The sequence below is a fragment of the Rattus rattus genome, chromosome 3, assembly GCF_011064425.1.
Source record: "Rattus rattus isolate New Zealand chromosome 3, Rrattus_CSIRO_v1, whole genome shotgun sequence".
In the NCBI taxonomy this organism is placed as follows: domain Eukaryota; kingdom Metazoa; phylum Chordata; class Mammalia; order Rodentia; family Muridae; genus Rattus; species Rattus rattus.
This window is the reverse complement of record NC_046156.1, coordinates 15,727,917-15,750,288: the sequence shown is the minus strand read 5'-3', so window position 1 is coordinate 15,750,288 and position 22,372 is coordinate 15,727,917. Positions and strand designations below refer to the sequence as shown.

The 22,372-nt window shown below is 41.7% G+C and overlaps 1 protein-coding gene across 1 annotated transcript in view; it reads left to right on the top strand.

Moving 5' to 3' along the window:
- Window positions 1–1,654: 1,654 nt before the first annotated feature.
- The window catches only part of Odf2l (outer dense fiber of sperm tails 2 like), a 36,316-nt gene continuing 15,598 nt past the window's right edge, over window positions 1,655–22,372 (top strand). Inside the window, exons 1-8 of the mRNA XM_032897222.1 lie at window positions 1,655–2,067; window positions 8,164–8,326; window positions 9,827–9,971; window positions 10,779–10,907; window positions 13,122–13,181; window positions 13,299–13,370; window positions 14,195–14,311; window positions 17,452–17,637. Coding sequence (XP_032753113.1) covers window positions 8,220–8,326; window positions 9,827–9,971; window positions 10,779–10,907; window positions 13,122–13,181; window positions 13,299–13,370; window positions 14,195–14,311; window positions 17,452–17,637 — 816 coding nt within the window. The 5' untranslated portion in view covers window positions 1,655–2,067; window positions 8,164–8,219. The remainder of the gene's footprint in view (window positions 2,068–8,163; window positions 8,327–9,826; window positions 9,972–10,778; window positions 10,908–13,121; window positions 13,182–13,298; window positions 13,371–14,194; window positions 14,312–17,451; window positions 17,638–22,372) is intronic.

The following is a 22,372-nucleotide window of genomic DNA, read 5'->3' as shown; positions in this document are numbered from 1 at the left end:
GCCAGTTATGATGACATTCTTATAAAATATTTATAAGCATGTATTTCCATGTTCCTCACCTAGGAGTAGAATAGCTCCCCCTGGAACTCCGTAAGAAGCATAGCAACTGTCTCGAAGGCACTTGGACCGGTCAGACTGAAGGCTCTACAATCAGCTCCTTCTTGACACTTACATCACAGCTACCATTTTACTTCATCTACTAGCACTACAAGTATGTGCTGCTTCGATCCGGCGTTCATTTTCCTATCTCTTCCTGTAGACTGCTCTAATGGTGGTGGAACTTAGGGGAGTGGAGCCTAAGAAGGAGGCAGACTAATGCCTCATGCAGTACCCAACTTTATTCAGAGCATCAGACAGTTTATACCCTGAGTGTTAGGAAAGGTCACTTGAGTCTATAATCACAGGGACAAGGTGCACATGGCAAAAAAAAAATGTTTGGTTTTTTTTTCCCACAGAGGCAAATAAATGGATAACGATAGCCAGTTGTACAAATAATCTAAAGTAAACACTTCTATTCACTATACCTGGGAGGAGCATGAAAACACATTCCAATAACAATGACAAAAATCCCGAAATTTCATGAGAAAAAAAAGCACTTCCGGGTCCTCCCCCTTTCTCACGGAGATTTCATTTAGCTGGCTCAGCAGTTTAGAAAGCACAGCAGCTTTCTGTAAGAATTTGGGACTGGGGGCTGGAGAGATGGCTCAGTGGTGTTAAGAGCACTGACTGCTCTAACAGAGGTCCTGAGTTCAAATCCCAGCAACCACATGGTGGCTCACAACCATCTGCAACGGGGATCTGGTGCCCTCTTCTGGTGTGTCTGAAGATGGCAACAGTGTACTCATAAATACATAAATAAATCTTTAAAAAAATAATTTGGGACTGGGATGGCATTTTGGAGAACATGCTGACTATGTTATTTAAGAGGAAAAACCCCCGAGGCCTAGGGAAGGCTCGGGGATAATGCCATACATTGGAAACAAGGTTTTTCTATTGTCTTTTTTCAAATCCTATCTGCAAAAAAAGCAGAAGCAGGGAGGTCAGATTTCGCCCCAGTGTCAAGAGACTCGGAATGGACCTTTCTTCTCTGCTTAGAATGAGAGCGGTTGAGACTTTTCGGTAACTACACACAAAAGCTATGCTTTTTCTCAAAGCAAAACGCTTTACAAATTCTCACGGGAGAAACCAGAGCAGAGACGAAAGCCCCGCCGGCCACACCCCCTCGCTCCCACCAATCACAGAGGGAACGGCACTCGCGCTCTAGAGCCCGAGCCAATTAGCTGCGTCGGAGCGGGCCGACGAGGGCGGGGCGTCCGTTTCCAGAGAAGCCGCGGGCCGGTTACTAGCAACGTTTGGCTCCTGGGTAGATGCAGTCTGTCCGCCGCTGCCTGTTCTGGTGACTCCTCGACTTCTCGTCCCGCGCTCCCTGCCTTTCCTTCTGGCCATCTTCTCTTCCTTCTGCACTCTCCGCCTGCCGAGGCGACCCTGGGCCGGGCAGACCTTAGAGAGCCCTCCAGCCATTGTAGGTAGTGGCGGCGGCGGGGGATGACGTCAGGGCGACGGGCGAGCGCGAGTCGGGGCGGGCTCTGAGAGCGGGCCGCGGGTGACCCTGGGCACCCGGAAGTGAAACCCGGAAGTGAAACCCGTGGTGCCCACCCTACCTGAACAGTGGGTCTTTGATGCTCAGGTCCTCCACTTTTCACCAAGAGGAAAGCGGACATTCTGCCCCTGCTTCCCGAGCTGTGGTCTCGGGACGTCGGGGAGAAGTTAGCGGGAGGAGGGGTCCGGGGTTTGGGTTGTTTCGGAGGTAGTGTTTTCCTAATCTTGAAAATGACAGTCCAGTTCACGTCATGCCCCGAGTCATGCCTCTTGTCTCTGGCACTGAGTATGTCAGTTAAGTAACCGCAATCTAACTGGCTGCTATCGGTGACGCTAAAGGCCAAGTTTCTCTGTCACCTGCCTTACAGGGTGTCAAGTGTTTGAGGATAAGAGTGCCTGGTTTAGGTAAAGGATCAAACTGTAGAAATCGTGCCTGCTTTTAAGCTTTACTTCATACCTTTGATTATGGTAAGACTGGCCACATTTGTAATTTTAAATACCCAAATACGTTATTATTGTTGTTTTCTGCTAATTGTACAACCGATGTGTGTTAATAGTTTAGTCCTTGTTTTTCAAGCACCTCAAGACCTGAGCAAATGACCTCAGCTTTTATCGGTCACTTTTGTTAACTCCGTACAAATGGGAGTGAGGATGAGTATAGAAAACATCTGCTGGACTGCTTTCTGTCAGAGGCCACTAGTAGCCCCAACCCCACATCCTCTGGTTTAGTAGTTCTCAATTTATGACTGAGAGGTTGTTCTGTAAAATAAGTTCTGATAACTCAGGCTTGTAAGTGGTTGTAAGGTAGGTTGGTTGATTCAGGATAACTACTTTAAGAAGGAGAAACTGGGAGAACATGAAGACTGCTGAGAAGGCCCAGCTAAGCAAGCCCGATAGGTTCTAAGTTTAAAGGGGGTGGGATAAAGTAAGACTAGTCCAGTGGTTCTACTTTTTTTTTTTTTTTTTTTTTTTTTTTTTTTTTTTTGCACATTACTGTGACTTTGGTCAGTAACGGTTGTTCTCTTCTTACAGAAGAGGAAGACAAGGCCCAGTGTGGCTAATGACTAAGTGATTGTCTAGATCCTGTCGACATTAAGAATTAAGAAAAGATGTTCTGTGAGTCCTGTCCAGTAGTCTGTGCTGGTTCCAGGCCAGACTAGAATGCTTAAGTTCTGTTTGCTCAACTTGTTCTCAGATTAGATGATGAAGAAGAATAAGTTTCTCTGTTTTAAAAAAGGAGTTTTCTAAATTAATTGTGGTACTTGAAGGGATAGTGTAGAAAATTAACTCACATGTAGACCAATCCATGCTTCATGGGCAAATGAAGTGTAATGTTTACATATGACCTTTGTACTAAATTCCTGCTGTTCCAGAATTCTCATTCCTATGTGATGTCCATGTCTCTATTACTCACGAGAGCATTTTAGTTGATTTCGTTAAAATATGAGAAAATGCACTGACATTTCATCTTATCTCTGTGTTCTAGTTTATTTCTTTGTTGCTGTGCTTGAAACACTGGCTGGAAGCAACTTGGGAGAAAATGGTTCATTTTCACTACAGGTTACACTCCATTCTGAGGGAAACCAAGGCAGGAGTTCAAGGAAGGAACCAAAGTACAGACCACAGAGGAATGCTGCTTGATACCTTGTTCCCCTTGCTTCGTTTAGCTTGCTTACTCATACAACCTGGAGCACCTGCCTGGGGTGACAATGCTCACAGTAGGCTGGTTGTTTCTAAGTCAGTCATTAATCAAGAAAATGCCCCTACAAACATGGTCAAAGACCAGGCCGATAGGGACAGTTCTTCAGTCAAGATTCACTCTTCCATAGTGACTGATTTGTGTAAAGTTAACAAAAAGGGTGACAACTGACACCCATCTACTTGACACACAAACACATTATCATTAAACCATAACCTTTCTTTTTTGTTTATCCTCAAGATCTTTTGCTAACATTGCTATATAAAACACAGAATAACTTTAAAACCCCCATAGTCTTTAAAAGTCGAAACACTTTAAAAGTACATGGTTTCTTTAAAATCCAAACAACTTATATATTTTCTTGTTACAAGAGCACAGTAACAATCAGATAAAACCAAAACCAAACTCTGATAACATACGTAACTCAATCAATGTCTGCTGTCGGGAACTCATTGATGATTGGGCTTCAGAGCACTTAGTACAGCCTCACCTTTCCAGTTTTGCCCTGGGAAGCTTTCTTAGGTCAGCCGTGAACCACCCCTGCTGCTATCCTTGATGGTCATCCCTGGTCCTAACAGTGCCCTGGTCTGCAGTGTCCTAGGGTCTCTATTACAATTGAGGCTGCACTCTAACCAGTGGCCTTTCCTGTCCTTTCGTTGCACGAGTCCTCAGTTTCTTCCCATGATGCTTCAATCTTTGTGCCTCCACTGTCACTGAGGCTGCACTTTCTCCAGTAACGTCTCCTGGGTTTTCCTTAGAAACTCTTGCCTAATGGTTCCAAGCCTTAGTTTGTATTTATTGCCTCTTCAGTCCTGAGGCCTCCACTATGATGGAGGCTGCTCTGTCACCAATGGCTTTCGGGCCTCTGTGCTGGGACTCCAGTCCTGCTGTTTGGTGCCAAACCACAGCTGCTCTCTGTGATCCCTTTACTCCTTCAAAACCAGTACCATGTGTGAAAATCTTAACAAATTACTAAGTTTAGCCACCAGCTTAAGGTACAGCCTTGGTCTCCCTGGACCATAGCTTCCAGGGGAATTCACCCCAGCAATGCCGGCCACTTGGTAATTATAGCTAAGTTTGCAGCCTCAGCTAACCAGCATCTGCTGTGAAGCAGAGGCTTGGTTTCAGTGCTGGCTGACCTCCTGCTGACTCTCCAGCCCCAGGTGACCAGGAGCACAGATTCTTACTCAAGTTAGCCTCTCTGAATCATAAATGTCCCCGTTCCTTCCCCACCCAATCATTTTGGTAGCTTTTACTTAGAAATCTGTTTGCCTGCTTTGGTCATTTTGCTTACCTGTTTCTAAGTTTCACATTTTCCCCCCCACTGTGGAGTCTAAAATGCTGTGCAGTTCCTTCTTCGATAGTTTTGGCTCGTTTCCAGAATACAGAGAACGGCGTCTTTCTTAATCTGCCTTGTGTTTCTCACTGAGTGTCTGAGTTTTGGATGTTGTTAATAGAGCCTGCACGTTATTGTTTGAAGTCACTGAAGTTTGATTTTCAGAGATTGGTGTTTAGAAAAACAAATAAGAGCTTATGGAATTCTGTGCTTTCTCAACCAGGAGAGTAGTTTTTAACCAACATTTGCCTAAACTGGTCTAGGTGCCATGGTCTTTCTCTTCTAATGTCCTTGTTTCTGAGCATCCATCCGTTAATACACTTATTGATCAAAATGGAACACAGTTCTGTGGTTATAGCTACACCAGCAATGCCATGATCACCTCTGACAGATTAAAAATTAAGACTACTGATGTTTAAGAATTTGCTCAAAGTGTGTAGGATGGGCCTTTGTTCCACTACTGACAAGTTGTACAAAAAGGCAGTGTCTGTCAGTTGGCCATACCTTGCACATCACTGAAAACTCTGGCAGAACCTCAGTTTCTACACAAAAATGCCTTTAGTAAACAGAAATGAGAGGATATTTTATAATGATGGGATTTTTTTATAGATTAAAGAAAAGTATAGCATTTTTGTTCAGCATGCAAATAGTGTTATATTAAAGAAAAGTGTTATACCTGCTCATCTACTTTTGGTTATAGAATTGGCACAGCACAAAAACAGTGGCATGTCTTCAGACATGTGCATAATCTTTGTGTCACAGAGTATGATTTCTTATAACTTCTGCGAGAATATGTGAAGCTCACCCAGGTCTCTGTCTTGTGTTTTGAGGAATCGCAGATGATAATATCATAGAAGTCATTCTTAGATCCCATCCTGCTTTCGTTTCTCTTGCTATGATAAAATGCCTCAACAGAGCAGTTTTAAGAGAGGGACAGTTGTTTGACTTACAATTCAGATTACAGCTCCTCATTGCAGCCAAGACAACAGGAGCTAAAGCAATCAGTCACACTCACAGTCAGGACCTGAGGGAGACTGAATGCACACATGCTTCCCTTTGCTCTCTGTTTTATTTAGGGCCCAACCCATGGAATAGTGACGCGTACATTCAGGATGGTTCTTCCTACCTTAGCCCAACTAAGCAAATCCTGACAGGCATACCCACTGGTCAGCCCAGTTAAGGCTGTTTCTCATTGAGACTGTCAGGCCAGGATTCTAGATTGTGTCTAGGTGATAATTAATCACAGGTCCCCATTTCTACTACATTTTTACATTATTTACCATTTTAGATGTTGTTAATATTTGTAGGTGATGAAGCAAAAAAATTTATAACTTCTGATAACATTTTAGAATAGTTTGTGTATTTCTGTGTGTGTGTGTGTGTGTGTGTGTGTGTTGCCATATGCACCAATAGCCCAGAACATACATGAGAACTCATTTAAATCACTGATGCCAATGATTTTCATCTTATAAAATACTTCCTAAGAATGGAAGATCCTTAACCTCTCATGCTGGTTTTACGTTTCACTCCTAAGTATAGAGACGTTGTTCTTAAGCCCTTGGAAAGGTCAGAAAGGGAGGGAGGGGATGTGGAAAGCAGTCATTTATCCTGTTTGCTGAGATGCTGAGCTTAGCTATTCCAGGCACTGCCAATTCTCCAGAGCTGTAGGTGTTTAGGATTCAATTGTAAATAGGACATTCTTTCTTGAGATTCCAGCCTGTGGAGAGAGAAACTTTTAAACAGGTGAGTGAGAAAAAGATGAATGCTAATACCCCAGAGGGGCTGTGGCATTTACAAACCAAACAGACCCACCCGCCAGCGAGTGACTTCCCAGAGCCTGCTCCTCCTTAGCCTTAGTTGGCTTTTCATGTGACCTGTGTATTTCAGGTTCTTCTGGACTGCCACTGTCTCCATGCACTCTCTACAGTGTGATGTTGTAGTGACAGGTGGTACAGGACTCAGCAGCAAGGGACCCGGGGAGCAGGCGTCACAGGTCCTCTGCGTTCCCTTTCCTCAGATTTTAGCTGCTAAATATTTGTGTCTGCACTGTACATCAAAACACCAGACAAAATTTGATGTTATTTGGTCTTTTTTGTTTTGTTTTGTTTTTGCAGCTTCTCTGGGAGGTTTGTGACTTGCTAATTAGAGTTTTTGAATAGTTTCAACCTATCATTTCACATGAACCCAAACTAATGAAAAATTCTTGAACATAATGTATTTAAATAGGGAAATCTAAGATTAAGTCATAAATATTTGAAAGCAATGTAGAAAACCTTAGACATGGCATTTAATCTTGTATGAATAGCCACAAGCAAAGAGTCACATGACCGTTTCTAATTAGAGCTGTGAAAATGTAGCTTCATTGTTGCTGACCTGTTCATTTATCACTTTTAACAGGGCAGTTTGCGAGGAATTCATGTCTGACCAGTCACTTTTCAAAAATGACATCTACAGGGCCAAATGAGAAGATTTTTTGCTAAAGTTCAGAAGTACTGTCATTTTTAATTATTATTTTATCAGCAGAAAGTATTATTCTTGATTGAGCTGGAAATGGGAATAAAGAAATGTAAAAAAAAGGATGCCTTACAAAATAACGTTTTGTCCACTCTGTGGCAGTTGTTGGGAAGTACGTTAAACGCTGCATTGAGTTTCTGCAGCTGTAAGAGCAAACAGCAGCTTCTGTTGCTCAGGCCAGGTAGAGCTAGTACAAGATTCATGGTTTGCATATTTGTTTTCTACTCCTTTTGGGGGAATATCGAAGGATTGCTGAAATACTTTTGGAGATAGACCGATGAAGATAACTAAATTCGGGACTGGAGAGATAGCTCAGTGGTTAAGGGTGCTTGCTGTCCTTCCTTAGGACCCAAGTTCAGTCCCAGTAGCTATGCAAGGTCACTCACAATCCCTGTGTAACTCCAACTCCAGGGTACTCTCTGATCTCCATGTTGCCAACTCCCTAGGACTCAGGCACATACCCACAAACAGATGCGTGGTTAAAAATAAATCTAAAAAATGTGTGTGTGTGTGTGTGTGTGTGTGTGTGTGTGTGTGTGTGCGTGCGTGTGCGCAAGCCTTCTGAAAATGTGTATAGGGGTTGGGGATTTAGCTCAGTGCGCAAGGCCCTGGGTTCGGTCCCCAGCTCCGAAAAAAAAAAAAGGGGAAAAAAAAGAAAAAAAAAAAAGAAAAGAAAATGTGTATAGAAACTTGGAATTGGTAAATTATTATGCAATGCAATTTTGATATTTTGAGTTAACTAGAACGGTGAGTAGCATTTATAATTTTTTTAAGACAGAGCCTCACTATGTAGCCCTAATTGGCCTAGAGCTTGCTGGGTAAAGTGGACTAGCCTTAGACTCACAGAGATCTGCCTCCTTCTGCCTCTTAGGTACTCAGATTAAAGACACGCACAACCATGTCCTGATAGCAGTTATAATTTGATATTGCCTTCGAAGCATTTATACATGATTGGGATCTGTAAATCACAGAATAAAGATAGGAAATGATAAGTGGAATAACACACGTCTCCTAGCTTTCAGCGTCTGTGGGAAGCTGTTGCTGAAGCGCTGTAAGAGAGTGGCGGAGTTGATGGAGAAGCCTACTAGTGATGGAAGTCATTCAGAGGGCCTGTTGTCCTACCTCTTACAGGAGAGAGGACCTGACCTACTATGTGCCCCTGAGAAGCACCGCAGCAGGTATCCTCCGTATTGGTGGAACAAATCTCATCTGTCTTCTTAAGTAAATGTGGTAATCATTCACAAATATTCTGTCACATTTAGTGTTTATTCATTAAAATATACCTACACAATCTGATTATAAAGATTCTTATTCAGCAGTTATAGAGCAGTTGTCAATCTTTATTATGTTTGTTGGCTTTACCTTTGAGACAGGGCCTCACAAGCAGCGCAGGCTGCTCCCAGACTCTCAGGCTACTTGCCTCAGCCTTCTGTGCTCCGTGATTACAGGTGTGTGTTTAAGGGTTTTTTATTTGTAATGAAGGGAACTGAAAAATCAACCCAACCTATTAATAGAATGAATATTATTGTAAGGTGAATATTATTGCTGGCATATTGTTGTATAACAAATGATTATCATATTTTCCTTCTTTTAAATGGGAAATTTACTTGTTATTTTTATGGATTAATATTCCCCAAAGTAGTAATCTTAAAAATTATTAAATCTTAAATCATTATTGTTATCATAGGTCGTATAGACTAGCTTTTAGTTTAGTTTGCAGAAAATGGAAAATGGTGTTTCATCAAATATAATTGTTAATTTTTGAGCGCTTGGTTTTGAGTAAATGACGCTTATTTATCATAGGCTTTTTACTTTAAGCCAGTGGTGCTTACGGACAGAGTCTTCTCTTTGAAGTGCTGTAAGATTCCAAATGTGTGCGTTTATGTGCACATGTGAGATTTGTGCTGTGGAGGTCAGAGGACAACTTTCAGAGTCTGTTCTGTCTTTCTACCATGTGAGTTCCAGAGTCTGAACAGATCTGTAGTCATGGCAGCCATGCCTTTACCTGTGAGCCGGCTTCCCAGCCCATCAGTCCTAGATGAGTTTTTATAAGAATTCCATTAGGACAGAAACAGTACTGAGTGATGAAAGGCATGGTGCTCTCACAGCAATTGCTGTTTGTTTTGTAATTGAAAAAGCTGCTTTCAAATTTAGTTATACATAGATTTTTATTTATTAAAGTGTTTAAATATATTATTTGTTAAAAATTTAAAGATATATTTAAGTATATGTAAATTTTGCCTCCATATATTTGTGTGCACCACATGCATGCTTAGTGCGCATGGAGGCCAAAAGAGGGTATATGAGTTCCCCCAGAACTGGAGTTACAGACAGTTGTGAGCTACCTTCTGGGTGCTGGCACTAGAACCTGGGTCCTCTGAAGAGCACTGGTGCTGAGCCATCTCTCCAACCCTATACACAATGTACATAACTTGTGATTCCATAACAGCAAAATGTAAGATGAATCATTCACTTACCTGTACTCCAGGTCTCCCTTTTGACCTCTTTCCGCCCATGTTTGGCTTGGATACTTATAATTCTGGTGGTAAGGCCTCCCCTACGGGCATCTAAGTCAAATTCATGTCAGTCCAGAGGCAGGCCTGACTGTTGTTATCATACATGAGATGTCTCCAGTTTGTGTGTTAGATGTAACTTACAGCTTATCTGTCTGTTATCAGGTTCAAGGGAGACGTACCAAGTACTTGCTCAAGTACCAAGACGGAGTTGGAAGCAGCGCTTAGGGAAGCTGAATTGGCATCCTGTTCAGTAGAGTTACTTTTGCCATTGCTTAAGAACACTGTGGAAGGAATTGGTTTAGAACATGTGAGTGTTGGGCTTAGAATGGCTAATGAGATTGAAAGTCAGCATAATATTCAGAGTGCCTTGACCAAGGACTCAAATATCAAAGCAATGCCATGTATAGGTACCTGATACCAAATATAGGGGTGGGGTAAGAATTCTTTATTCCTGTCATTAACTGCAGTTCTTTTCCAAAAAGATAGACTCAGCCTATAGTACACCTAGTAAGAGACTAGACTGAAAACTACAAGTTGATGTGTGACTCATCTGGTCTTGAACTAGAGAATGACATTTTCAGAAAAGTGGATTTAAAACTAAAATTGTGGTCTGGAGAGACGGTTCAGTGATCAAAGTCTTCCAGAAGACCATCTCTAACTCCAGTTGCAGAAGAAATGATTCCCCCTTGTGGCTTCTCAGTGCACAGACTTGCAGGCAAAACACTCATTCACACAAAATAGTAATAAATCTTTTAAAAGTAAACTCCCTGAGAGAGAGATGCCCTAGATCTGTTTTCTGTGGCATCATTTGGAACAGAATGATTTTACAATTTCAAATAAGCTTCACTCTGGAACAAGACCAGCCTGTGCTCTGCACATCAGCAGAACAAGTCCAGCAAAGCCGTGGGGTCCTGCAGACTCCTTTCGTTATAACTTAACTGCCTCGCAGTGCAGTGCGTTCTGTCTACTATTGGTAAACTTGCCAGGGCTTACCAATACTGTGTGCAAAGTAACGATTTAGACAGTAGGAAATGCTTCCTCATTGATAATATCCGAGGGTGTTTTACGTTATGTCGTCTTAACGTGTAGATATGTGCTTCTTTTATTTTGTCAGGCTAATCTTTCTGCATCCAATTTGAAGAAGATTTTTGAACAGAAGGACATATTATCAAAAGAATTAGACACTTTTAACCGTGTGAAATTAGCCTTAGAACATCTTATTAAACAGACAGACTATGAACAAGTAAGGCTCCTGTGCTGTGTGCCCCTGCTGTAGCGACGCCTCCCCCTTGGAAGATACTTTATTTCTCTAACTGTGCATATAAAATACTGGTATTGAAACAAAAGTGATTCTTTGAATTTTTGTTTGCAATATTATTATTAAATGTCTATTTTTTTTTTCTTTCTTTTTTTTTTTTTTTTTTTTTTTTTTTTTGGGACTGGGGACCGAACCCAGGGCCTTGCGCTCGCTAGGCAAGCGCTCTACCACTGAGCTAAGTCCCCAACCCCCTAAATGTCTATTTTTAATGTTAGTTAATTTAGCTGCTGTAGAAATGTTTAAGAGGCGCATAGTTTAAGCTCTCATGTGTGTCATTGTTTATACACACTTTCTCCCCACACTAATAAACGGTGCTGTGCATGGTCTTTCTGTTTCACAACTGTGAGCTCTCAGGCCAGCCTCTGGCTCCTCTCTACTCTTGGCTCCTCCTAGTGGCCATGGCTCACCCTTTCCCATTTCTTCCCACTCTGCCTACTCTCTCTGACATGTGGCTACCTTTTTTACAGTTTTCTATAAAAATGTCTATAAAATCAGTTGTCATATTCCACATGTAAGAAACATCATGATCTTGCCCTTTTGTATTTGTTCTGCATGATTTTCACTTCTTCACTGTAAAGCAAATGGCAGGGTTAACTTTTTAACGACTGAACAGTATTTCATTGTGCATATACACCATGCATGGTATCCATTGACCCATCATTGTGTATATACACCATGCATGGTATCCATTGACCCATCATTGTGTATATACACCATGCATGGTATCCATTGACCCATCATTGTGCATATACACCATGCATGGTATCCATTGACCCATCATTGTGCATATACACCATGCATGGTATCCATTGACCCATCATTGTGCATATACACCATGCATGGTATCCATTGACCCATCATTGTGCATATACACCATGCATGGTATCCATTGACCCATCATTGTGTATATACACCATGCATGGTATCCATTGACCCATCAGTCGTTAGACACTTCGGTTGTCTGGGCTGATTTACATCCTCGTCAGTAGCATAGACAAGTCCCTGTCCTCCATGTCCTTGCCAGCACTTTGCTCCTCATCTTTTCCTAAGCTTTTGGTACTCAGTGTGGCTTAGATTTGATTTTGTCTGATGACCCGTGATGCTAAGCACTGCCCTGTACCTATTAACCATCTGTGTCTTTGAGAAATGCCTGTTTAGATCTATTGGTATTTTTTAAAACAATTAGTATCCTATTCAATTTATTCTATTTTTATTTTTATTTAATTAGCATGTATTGTTTTAAATAATGGGTTTCATGACATTTCAAATATGTGTATAATATATTTGAGCATTCATCCACCTATTACCATATCCTGTTTCCCGCCCCCACTGCTAGAATTAAAGGTATAATGCCTCTTTTTAAATAGCACTCTGTGATTCTTTAGAAAATAGGTGAGAGAGAGAGAGAGAGAGAGAGAGAGAGCGAGAGAGAGAGAGCGATGTGTGTGTGTGATTTTTGTGTATCATATCATTGGCCTATACTTTTTGAGGCATTTTTTGGAGAGAGATTGTAAATTATGTGCAAGACAGTGCTGAGCCTCAGGCAGCAGTCTCACCTAAGAGTCGGCGCGGTGCATGGCCGCTGCCTGTGCTGGTCTTCACGGATGCCTGTGCTGTGTTTTATTCTTTCCATTCAGAGCACATGCACAGTGCAGGACTGCCCTCCCTACCATCTCAGAGGTGTGTTCATTTCACATTCCACACAGTCCATCTGCAGAGTTCACATTAGGAAATAGTTATAATTTAAGGACCAGGGATGTAGGTCAGTGAGAGACTGATTAACTGACGTACACCATGCCCTGGGCTCAATTCTCAGGGAGGGAGGGGAGAGAATGACTGGGTATAGTGGAATTACTTAGGACGTTGGCTGGGTAAAGGATGGGTAGGGTTTTTGTTGTTGTTGTTGTTTTTGAAAAGATATACAAACTATAGAAACCAAAGTAAAATATTAAAATATAATTATATCAAGCTAAGAAGCTTCTAAAGTAAGATAGCACAGCATAGAGGTGATGTACAGATAGAAAATATTGGCAACCCCCTCCATGCGGGTCGATATCCATAGACAATGACTTCCCAAGCAAGACAGACGGTACTCGGGCTTAGAACTGTGGCTTCAGATGTTGGTGATCTTTCTTACAGACAGGACCCCGCCCACCCTGCTTGTTGAAGGATCTCAGTGACAGTGACAGTGAGAACAGAGTAAGCTTTTCCATTTGTTAGCCATTCTTTCTGACTTTTACCTTTGCTTTGCATGCTGTTGGGTTTTGGCCAATATTACCTAAATATTATCTAATTCTTACCTTGTATTTCCTGAAGGACCTCAAGAAGAAGGTACTTGAAAAGGAGACCTATATCCAAGAACTTTCATGTCTCTTTCATAATGAAAAGGTAAACACATTTTGAGCTTTTGTCCTTAAGCTATCATATTTTGTTAGCATTGGCTCCCTTTCCTTACTCCCTCCGTTTTCATGTCCTCAGTTATAGTTATAATAAAGGCTTTATGACAGTTTTGATCAGTATTAACTTACATGTATCAAATAGAACATCTTTCTAAGGTTCGTTGGCTTGTTTTGGGGGTGCGGTTTTGCTATTTAGTCCACTTAACATAAGTCACCAGGAATGCATACTTGTGGGTTGGGTGATGGGTCTGTCGGAGACCAGGATCTGAGGTGAGTTCCTAACACCCCGTGATTCTGGGCCTGGAAGGAGAGAGATGGGAAGATGACTGTGACTCACTGGCCAGTCAGACCGGTTTACTTCATAAGCTCCAAGCCAATAGGAGAGCCTGTTTGAGAGGAGCTGGATGATGGTCCTGGGGATGACACCCAAGACTGTCCTGTGTGTGTGTGTGTGTGTGTGTGTGTGTGTGTGTGTGTGTGTGTGTGTGTGTGTGTGCGCGTGTGTGTGCGTGTGTGTGTGTCCTCAAACATGTACACAGCTGAAAATACTTATAGTTTATTTTTTGTCAAGATCAAGTAATTTTGGTGTTTGGAGGAAGAGTTTTAACATAACGTTTTACTTGAGAGGAGAAATAGCAAGACTTGTAGGAGATTATCAGAGGCATCGAATGAATGCAGTTTTTATGAAGTACATTGGTGAGGCCACAGCATATGGAAAGGAGTGCTCTGTTTCCCCATGTGCTCAGGGTGAGTCTGACTGGGGTCTAACAAGGACAGGGAACACAGTAACTTGCTGTTATTTATCTTTTACAGGAAAGTGCTTTGAAAGCAAACCGGTTTTCTCAGTCTGTCAAGGTAGTACACGATCGCCTACAGCTCCAAATTCAGAAGAGGGAAGTGGAGAATGAAAGGTTAAAAGAACACATACAGGTCATGAGTATTCATTTTTATAGCTAAGTACAAAAAGTAAGGAAAAACTCACTGTGACAGCATTGCTGGACTGTGGAATGGGGTGATAATAAACGGTGGTAGTTTTGGCATTTCTGTGAGAAACACATGCTTATAAATTAATCATAAGGTGTCTGATCCCTGTACGAAATTGTTTCTGTTTTGTATTTTAGTCCAGGAAGCACGTGTGGAGATTGAGTTTCACTTCATTTTGTTCGTTGACATTTTGCACCCGTGTCTGCTTTATTCTGGTTTTCCCCTCTATCCCTCCCATCCTCCTCCTCCTCCTCCTGCCGTCTCTACTGCTCCCTTCCCTAGGTACAGGACTTTGGGTTGTGTTTATGGTAACCCTTGGATTGGAACTATGCATTGTCTGTAGTGGTAGCCAGTAAAGACACTGGATTCCCCTCCCTTAACTCTAGCAACAGTCCTCCATTCTGCACATACCGTGCCCTAGAGCACCTTCTCCCATAGCTCCGTTCCATGGATCCTCCCTGCTCTTGGCATGGGTGAGAGGACAGGGAAGCTCATTTGCTGTGCCAGTGCTGTTCAGGCATGCATAGGCAAACAGTGGGATCTAGCCTGTCAGTCGCCTAGCTCGGATTATCTTATGATATCCTTTAGTAGCAGTTGAGGATGTTTTTCAAATCTAAAGGAAATAACAAGGTAATTTCAAAGGTAAATTTTAACAGTATTTTTGTCTTTTCCTTTAATATACATAATCATCTGGAGATAACACAAGGCTAAATCTGGAGCTCCGCTGCAGTGTCCCCTTCTGATACTGGATGCAGCACCCCCACCCCCACCCCCAACTCCCCTGACCCCAGCACTGCCCCGAGGGCAGTAGACAGAAAACCACTTTAGGCCCTCACTGTTCTGCCTTTCTTCTCATACACACTCTGATTATACCTTGTATTTATACATGTATTGTGGAATTTAAAGCAGTAGATAATGTGAAGGGATTAGAACTTAACTCATTAGATTTTGGGCTTAACAAGGAGGTTGTTTTTTAAGTGTAAAACCAGAATTCAGTCTGGTAACATAAATCTCAGGTTTTTATTGTTGTCATGCAGTAAACCTTTTATAAATTTATGTTTTAAATCTTTCAGACCTGTCCCAAAGATGCTTTGAGTTGATTTTTTTTTCTAAATTTCTGTAGTCTGCCAGTTGGAGTTAGAGTATTTTTAGAGGAGACAGGGAAAGTGATCTAGCTGTATAGCACATTTGTTCTCAACCTGTGGGTCATGACCCCTATAAGGGGTACACATCAGATGCCTGCATATAGATACTTAAATTATGATTCACAACAGTAGCAAAATTACAGTAGCAATGAGAATAATTTGATGGTGGGGGGTCAGCACAACATGAGGAACGTTCTTAAAGGGTCCTAACATTAGGAACATCGTGACTGCTGGTATGACATGATACATATCCCACTGTCTCTAGACCCACATATATACACAGGAGGATTATGTGTAGTCTACGATATAATGTGATGTATATAAGCACAATCTGCATGCATATCCTCCTATCATATGTATCCATTCACTTGGCGAATTTTGAAACTATAAAAATAATTTGCCAATTTCAGTCTATCCCTAGAGTATTGAAGTGTAGGGTTTGAGAATTTCATAATGTATACAATATACTTTGATTATATACATCCCATCCACTTCCACCCTCCAGCATATGCTCCTCCTAACTTTATTGTCTTTCTCTTTTTTAAAATACTCAGTGGGTAAGAAGTTTTTAAGCAAATGTAGAAACTGTTCACAGTGTGGTGGTGACACCGTGTGGCCATCTGGAGGAATGACTCGTGTATTTCTTGTGGGTGGGTCCTTTCTCACACATAGACTTAGCTTCCATTGGTTTTGTCATTTACTGTAGTGCTCCAGGAAATTTTTTTTGTCTGTTTGTTCAAGATAATTTGTAAAGGCCGCTGAAGAGGGAGTTGCTGCTTCCTAGTTTAAGCTAAGACTTAAACTTAGTTTGTCCTTATACTTAGTTTGGACTAAACAGTCTGCAGTGCTGAAATCCAGAGGCTTGTTTCCTTATTCCAGGATTAGAGGAAGGGAAGGGAGACACAGCTTTTGCACAGGACTAAGTGGGACAGCCCGTCTTCTCCTCTGAGTACCAAGTGTATTTTCTGCTGCAATAGCTGTCCTAGGAATGGGAGTGTCAAAGACAGATTCTGTAATTTTAGATTCTTGAACTTGCACATAATTTTCAAAATACAAACGCGTAACAGTCTGTAGTCATTGATTTTTACATACTTAATGTTCATTAGTACTTACATACAGCCCTTAATGCTCAGACACTTGAAATAATTTGAAAGAAAAATATCAAGTTCTCACACTAAAGCAGGTCTCTCATGTGATAGAGGTCTGGTTTAGTGTGTCAAGGAATTGGTCCTGCCAGTGAGCGCCATCCTGTTCCCATGGCAGCAAGCCACCCTTAGGCATTGCTCGGCCTGCTCCTCAGGCCGTGTGGACCTGGTAGGCCGTGTGGACCTGGTAGGCCGTGTGGACCTGGTAGCCAGGGATTTAGTTGCCTGGGGTTTGGAGTTGATATCTCCAGGTCTGGCACTGTGGGACGGAGCAACATTTCAGTCTCCTGACTGGAACTTTGTAGCAGCAGAACATGGCTTCTGTTCCTAACGTTGTTTGGTTGTTTGCTCATGGCTCTCTGCTCATCCTGTCTTCACCCTCCATGCCCTGTGTGTCCTGGAAACCCAGGAACTCTTGTGTCTCTGGAGAGCTGCCAGCTCCTTTCCAGCTGTGGGTACACTCGATGGAGATTGCACTTGACGTGTGCGTTCTTTAGATGTCGGTGTCATACTTCATGTCACCTAAGTGACGCCTCGTCACAGGGCTTCAAGTAACTTGGTGCTTCTGTCAATAACAAGTGTTAGTCTCTAGTCAGTTTTATGTAGACTGAAGTCGTATGGATTTTCATTTTTTAACTTGTCACAGGACACTTTGTCACCCCTTATCGCTTTATCTTTTTAATCAATCAGGATTAGCTATTTTGATAAAATATGTGTGGAAGATGATATGTGCTGTTTTGCAACATTTACATAAACATTGAAGTGCTGATGTAATTGATTGCTTCTACAATTTTAGAGCCTGGAAACCCAAATAGCCAAGTGGAACCTGCAGGTGAGAATGAATAAGCAAGAGGCTGCGGCCGTCAAAGAAGCCAGCAGGCAGAAGGCTGGAGCTCTGAGAAAAGCGTCCAAAGTGTACAGACAGAGGCTGAGACACTTTACAGGGGACATCGAGCAGCTCACGTCCCAAATCAGAGATCAGGCGAGTGTGCATGTGCTTTCTTAAAAAATTAATTACTGTAATATATATACATATATATGAGTACACTGTCATCACTGTCCTCAGACACACCAGAAAGAAGAAGGCATCAGATCCCATTACAGATGGTTGTGAGCCACCATGTGGTTGCTGGGATTTGAACTCAGGACCTCTGGAAGAGCAGTCAGTGCTCTTAACCACTGAGCCATCTCTCCAGCCCCGAGTGTGCATGTTCTTACAGAATATCTTCATGTGCTTCAGTACCATCGTCAGTTAGAGTCAGAGAGCAGAGTTAGACAGTAGAGTTAGCATAGTTAGATAGATTGGTTAGATAACAGATAGCATGGTCAGTTAGACAACGTAGTTATTTGGTTATTTGGATAGCATAGTTACTGTAGTTAGGATATTTAGTTAGGTAGCATAGTTATTATAATTAATTAGCATACTTAGCATAGTTAATTAGCATAGTCGGCATTGGAAGCTTTAAATGATGATGTTCTTATCCATGTTACTATTAATATTACAAAATTTGTTCATCTTTTTTGCTTTGGATTTTTATTTTGAATTGTATAGCACTTTTTGGGGCCCGCTGAAAGGAGGTATCAGTATATGCCATACCCACTCCCCAACACACACATTGAAAGCTTCTAAGCCAGCTAAGGGTGAGCCTTCCTCCATCTTGCCTACTGGAAAGTTACAGTGCATACTAACATACTGAAGGCCCTGAGAAGGCTTTCAGAATGCAGTAATGAGGGCATGGAAGTAAGAATTTCCCACACTACCCACAGAACAGCTCTTGGAAATGGTTCTGAGAAGTATCAGTTTGGGAAATGCTGATTTGTGTTACTAGACCATATGACTTTATTCAGTAATTGACCTCTGTAATGCATCTGAAACCATATGCTGACGTAAACAAACCATGTGAAAGAGATCTCTGAGTATAATACAGAGCTGAAGAATGGAGTTAGTGCTTTGTTCTTCTCGACAAGTCATTATTCAGTTGCCATCCAATAATATATTCTCTGTTTGTGTGTCTCATAGTATCCCACCTCTTTAGAACGCATGCTAAGGCTTATAGGTTCATTAGTAGCTTCTGGGAATGAAAACAGATTTGTATGAAAGCTTGGACAAACAAAACAAGTTAATATTTTATAAGCTCAAATGTTACCATTTTAAGGCTCTAATGTTTTAACTTACATTCACTTGGATATAAGTAGATATAAGAATTGAGGACTGGGCTCAACTTCTGTAAGGCTGTGACCTGGCCGCATACCTATAGATGCATAGAGTGGTGGACACTCATCCTGGCATTGATGCTTTTGAGGTTTTCCACTAAAGGACATCACCAGAGTCCTGTGCCAGTTTAGAAAGACTGTGCACTGGTGAAACCTTGTAACTTTATATAGGACACTTAAGCTCTCTGACCTCACTTCTTTATGAGCTAGGGGAGAGCACTGCTCACCTCAGATAGCTGGAGCAGCATGTGTAAGAAACAGACAGGGCTGCTACATGCTGTCTCCTTTGCACCCTCAGGGCGAGCGAGGAGCTGGCTGCTTTGTGAACGTCCTGCTGCTCTGGCTGTCAGTGCTTCTTGCTCAGTGTCAACAGCCCTTTCCCTTTTACTCAGTGAGCTGCCTTCCAACGGCTTTTCCTCCAGAGATGATCTCCCCTTCCTACTCTTTAAGTAGCAGACCTTTAACAATTAACCATATTGAAGTCTTAATTTTTTTTTTATTAACTTGAGTATTTCTTATTTACATTTCGAATGTTATTCCCTTTCCCGGTTTCCGGGCAAACATCCCCCTAATCCTTCCCCCTCCCCTTCTTTATTGGTGTTCCCCTCCCCATCCTCCCCCATTGCCGCCCTCTCCCCAACAGTCTAGTTCACTGGGGGTTCAGTCTTAGCAGGACCCAGGGCTTCCCCTTCCACTGGTGATCTTACTAGGATATTCATTGCTACCTATGAGGTCAGAGTCCAGGGTCAGTCCATGAATAGTCTTTAGGTAGTGGCTTAGTCCCTGGAAGCTCTAGTTGCTTGGCATTGTTGTTCATAAGGGGTCTCGAGCCCCTTCAAGCTCTTCCAGTTCTTTCTCTGATTCCTTCAACGGGGATCCTGTTCTCAGTTCAGTGGTTTGCTGCTGGTATTCGCCTCTGTATTTGCTGTATTCTGGCTGTGTCTCTCAGGAGAGATCTACATCCGGCTCCTGTCTGCCTGCACTTCTTTGCTTCATCCATCTTGTCTAATTGGGTGGCTATATATGTATGGGCCACATGTGGGGCAGGCTCTGAATGGGTGTTCCTTCTGTCTCTGTTTTAATCTTTGCCTCTCTATTCCCTGCCAAGGGTATTCTTGTTCCCCCTTTTAAAGAAGGAGTGAAGCATTCACATTTTGATCATCCGTCTTGAGTTTCATGTGTTCTATACATCTAGGGTAATTCAAGCATTTGGGCTAGTAGCCACTTATCAATGAGTGCATGCCATGTGTGTTTTTCTGTGATTGGGTTACCTCACTCAGGATGATATTTTCCAGTTCCAACATTTGTCTATGAATTTCATAAAGGCATTGTTTTTGATAGCTGAGTAATATTCCATTGTGTAGATGTACCACATTTTCTGTATCCATTCCTCTGTTGAAGGGCATCTGGGTTCTTTCCAGCTTCTGGCTATTATAAATAAGGCTGCTATGAACATAATGGAGCACGTGTCTTTTTTATATGTTGGGGCATCTTTTGGGTATATGCCCAAGAGAGGTATAGCTGGATCCTCAGGTAGTTCAATGTCCAATTTTCTGAGGAACCTCCAGACTGATTTCCAGAATGGTTTTACCAGTCTGCAATCCCACCAACAATGGAGGAGTGTTCCTCTTTCTCCACATCCTCGCCAGCATTTGTTGTCACCTGAGTTTTTGATCTTAGCCATTCTCACTGGTGTGAGGTGAAATCTCAGGGTTGTTTTGATTTGCATTTCACTTATGACTAAAGATGTTGAACATTTCTTTTTAGGTGTTTTCTCAGCCATTCAGCATTCCTCAGCTGTGAATTCTTTGTTTAGCTCTGAACCCCATTTTTTAATAGGGTTATTTGTCTCCCTACGGTCTAACTTCTTGAGTTCTTTGTATATTTTGGATATAAGCCCTCTATCTGTTGTAGGATTGGTAAAGATTTTTCCCAATTGGTTGGTTGCCATTATGTCCTATTGAAAATGTCCTTTTCCTTTGCTTTGCATTTTAGGAGGTCCTATTTGTTGATTCTTGATCTTAGAGTATAAGCCATTGGTGTTTTGTTCAGGAAATTTTTTCCAGTGCCCATGTGTTCGAGATGCTGCCCTAGTTTTTCTTCTATTAGTTTGAGTGTATCTGGTTTGATGTGGAGGTCCTTGATCCACTTGGACTTAAGCTTTGTACAGGGTGATAAGCATGGATCGATTTGCATTCTTCTACATGTTGACCTCCAGTTGAACCAGGACCATTTGCTGAAAATGCTATTTTTTTTCCATTGGATGGTTTTGGCTCCTTTGTCAAAAATCAAGTGACCATAGGTGTGTGGGTTCATTTCTGGGTCTTCAATTCTATTCCATTGGTCTATCTGTCTGTCTCTGTACCAATACCATGCAGTTTTTATCACTATTGCTCTGTAATACTGCTTGAGTTCAGGATAGTGATTCCCCTGAAGTCCTTTTTATTGTTGAGAATAGTTTTAGCTATCCTGGGTTTTTTGTTATTCCAGATGAATTTGCAAATTGTTCTGTCTAACTCTTTGAAGAATTGGATTGGTATTTTGATGGGGATTGCATTGAATCTGTAGATCGCTTTTGGTAAAATGGCCATTTTTACTATATTAATCCTGCCAACCCATGAGCATGGGAGATCTTTCCATCTTCTGAGGTCCTCTTCAATTTCTTTCTTCAGAGTCTTGAAGTTCTTGTTGTACAGATCTTTTACTTGCTTGGTTAAAGTCACACCGAGGTACTTTATATTGTTTGGGTCTATTATGAAGGGTGTCGTTTCCCTAATTTCTTTCTTGCCTTGTTTCTCTTTTGTGTAGAGGAAGGCTACTGATTTATTTGAGTTAATTTTATACCCAGCCACTTTGTTGAAGTTGTTTATCAGCTTTAGTAGTTCTCTGGTGGAATTTTTGGGATCACTTAAATATACTATCATATCATCTGCAAATAGTGATATTTTGACTTCTTTACCAATCTGTATCCCCTTGATTTCCTTTTGTTGTCTGATTGCTCTGGCTAGAACTTCAAGAACTATATTGAATAAGTAGGGAGAGAGTGGGCAGCCTTGTTTAGTCCCTGATTTTAGTGGGATTGCTTCAAGTTTCTCTCCATTTAGTTTAATGTTAGCAACTGGTTTGCTCTATATGGCTTTTACTATGTTTAGGTATGGGCCTTGAATTCCTATTCTTTCCAGGACTTTTATCATGAAGGGGTGTTGAATTTTGTCAAATGCTTTCTCAGCATCTAATGAAATGATCATGTGGTTTTGTTCTTTCAGTTTGTTTATATAATGGATCATGTTGATGGTTTTCCATATATTAAACCATCCCTGCATGCCTGGGCTGAAGCCTACTTGATCATGGTGGATGATTGTTTTGATGTGCTCTTGGATTCGGTTTGCCAGAATTTTATTGAGTATTTTTGCATTGGTATTCATAAGGGAAATTGGTCTGAAGTTCTCTTTCTTTGTTGGGTCTTTGTATGGTTTAGGTAGAAGAGTAATTGTGGCTTCATA